General features: G+C 45.6%; 1 protein-coding gene across 1 annotated transcript; it reads left to right on the forward strand.

Moving 5' to 3' along the window:
* The first annotated feature begins 32 nt into the window (after positions 1-32).
* LOC104801624 lies at positions 33-632 on the forward strand. Its single transcript, XM_010524939.1, has one exon. The coding sequence runs from the start codon at positions 33-35 to the stop codon at positions 630-632; it is 600 nt and encodes a 199-aa protein (XP_010523241.1).
* The last annotated feature ends 906 nt before the right edge of the window (positions 633-1,538 follow it).

Consider the following 1,538-nt stretch of genomic DNA (forward strand, 5'->3'; position numbering starts at 1 on the left):
GTGGATCATGTACAAATGTCGCAAGTGCCTACATGGTCAAGAAGCTCGGTCTAACCACTGAGAAACACCCGCACCCATATAAGCTGCAATGGCTTAACAACAGCGGAGAAATTAAAGTGACCGAGAGGGTCAAGATTCCGTTCAGCATAGGTAGGTACCAAGACGAAGTCCTTTGCGACATTGTACCTATGCAAGCCGGTCATATCCTTTTAGGACGACCATGGCAATTTGATAGAGAGGTGATACATGACGGACGAGTCAACCAATATTCCTTTGTTCATAACAAAAGGAAGGTTGTACTAGCACCTCTTAGTCCATCTCAAGTGCATGAGATGCAGCTCAAACTAGCTAAAGAAAGCGAGTCAAAGAAGGCTAATTTCTATCTCACAGCTAGTCAAGTCGGTAAGGCTATTCGACAAGAACAAAATGTCCTTCTTTTAGTCTTCAAGGACCTCATGAGCATAAGGACCGAAACGTCCCATGATAGCCCTTCTATAAGCCGACTTCTTGAGCAGTTTAAGGACATTTTTCCCGACGAGATACCGGCTGGACTTCCCCCGATACGAGGGATAGAGCACCAAATTGATCTAGTACCCGGTCACCTTTGCCTAACCGACCAGCCTATAGGATGAACCCCGAGGAAACTAAAGAGCTCGAAAAGCAAATCCAAGAGCTCATGAGCAAAGGTTACATCCGAGAAAGCCTTAGTCCGTGTGCTGTTCCGGTACTTTTAGTGCCAAAGAAAGATGGAACTTGGCGCATGTGTGTGGATTGCTGAGCAATAAACAATATAACGGTTAAGTATAGGCATCCCATACCTAGGCTAGACGATATGCTTGATGAATTGAGTGGAGCCACAATCTTTTCGAAGATCGATCTAAAGAGTGGTTATCATCAAGTAAGGATGAGAGAAGGCGACGAATGGAAAACCGCCTTCAAGACCAAGCAAGGTCTTTATGAATGGCTTGTTATGCCTTTCGGGCTAACTAATGCCCCGAGCACATTCATGCGGCTCATGAACCATGTTCTGAGAACCTTCATAGGAAAGTTCGTGGTGGTGTATTTTGATGACATCCTCATCTACAGTAGAAGCGAGGAGGACCATGTTTCCCACCTCGAACAAGTAATGCCCACACTTAGAACAGAAAGCCTATACGCAAACTTGAAGAAATGTTCGTTTTGCACAGACGAAATCGTATTCTTAGGCTTCGTGGTCAGCTCAAAGGGGTTAAGAGTCGACGAGGAAAAGATCAAAGCTATTAAAGATTGGCCGACTCCTACCACGATAGGACAAGTGCGTAGTTTTCACGGTTTGGCTAGTTTCTACCGTCGATTTGTGCGAGACTTTAGTAGTCTAGCAGCTCCCCTCATCGCGGTCATAAAGAAGGATGTGACATTTGAATGGGGAGAAGCACAAGAGAAAGCATTTAAAGCTCTAAAGGACAACCTCACTAGCGCACCCGTCTTAGTTCTCCCGAACTTCGACAAAACCTTTGAGATAGAGTGCGACGCATCGGGGATTGGTATAGGAGCTGTCC

This window comes from Tarenaya hassleriana, unplaced genomic scaffold, assembly GCF_000463585.1.
Source record: "Tarenaya hassleriana unplaced genomic scaffold, ASM46358v1 Cleome71, whole genome shotgun sequence".
NCBI classification, from domain to species: Eukaryota; Viridiplantae; Streptophyta; class Magnoliopsida; order Brassicales; family Cleomaceae; genus Tarenaya; species Tarenaya hassleriana.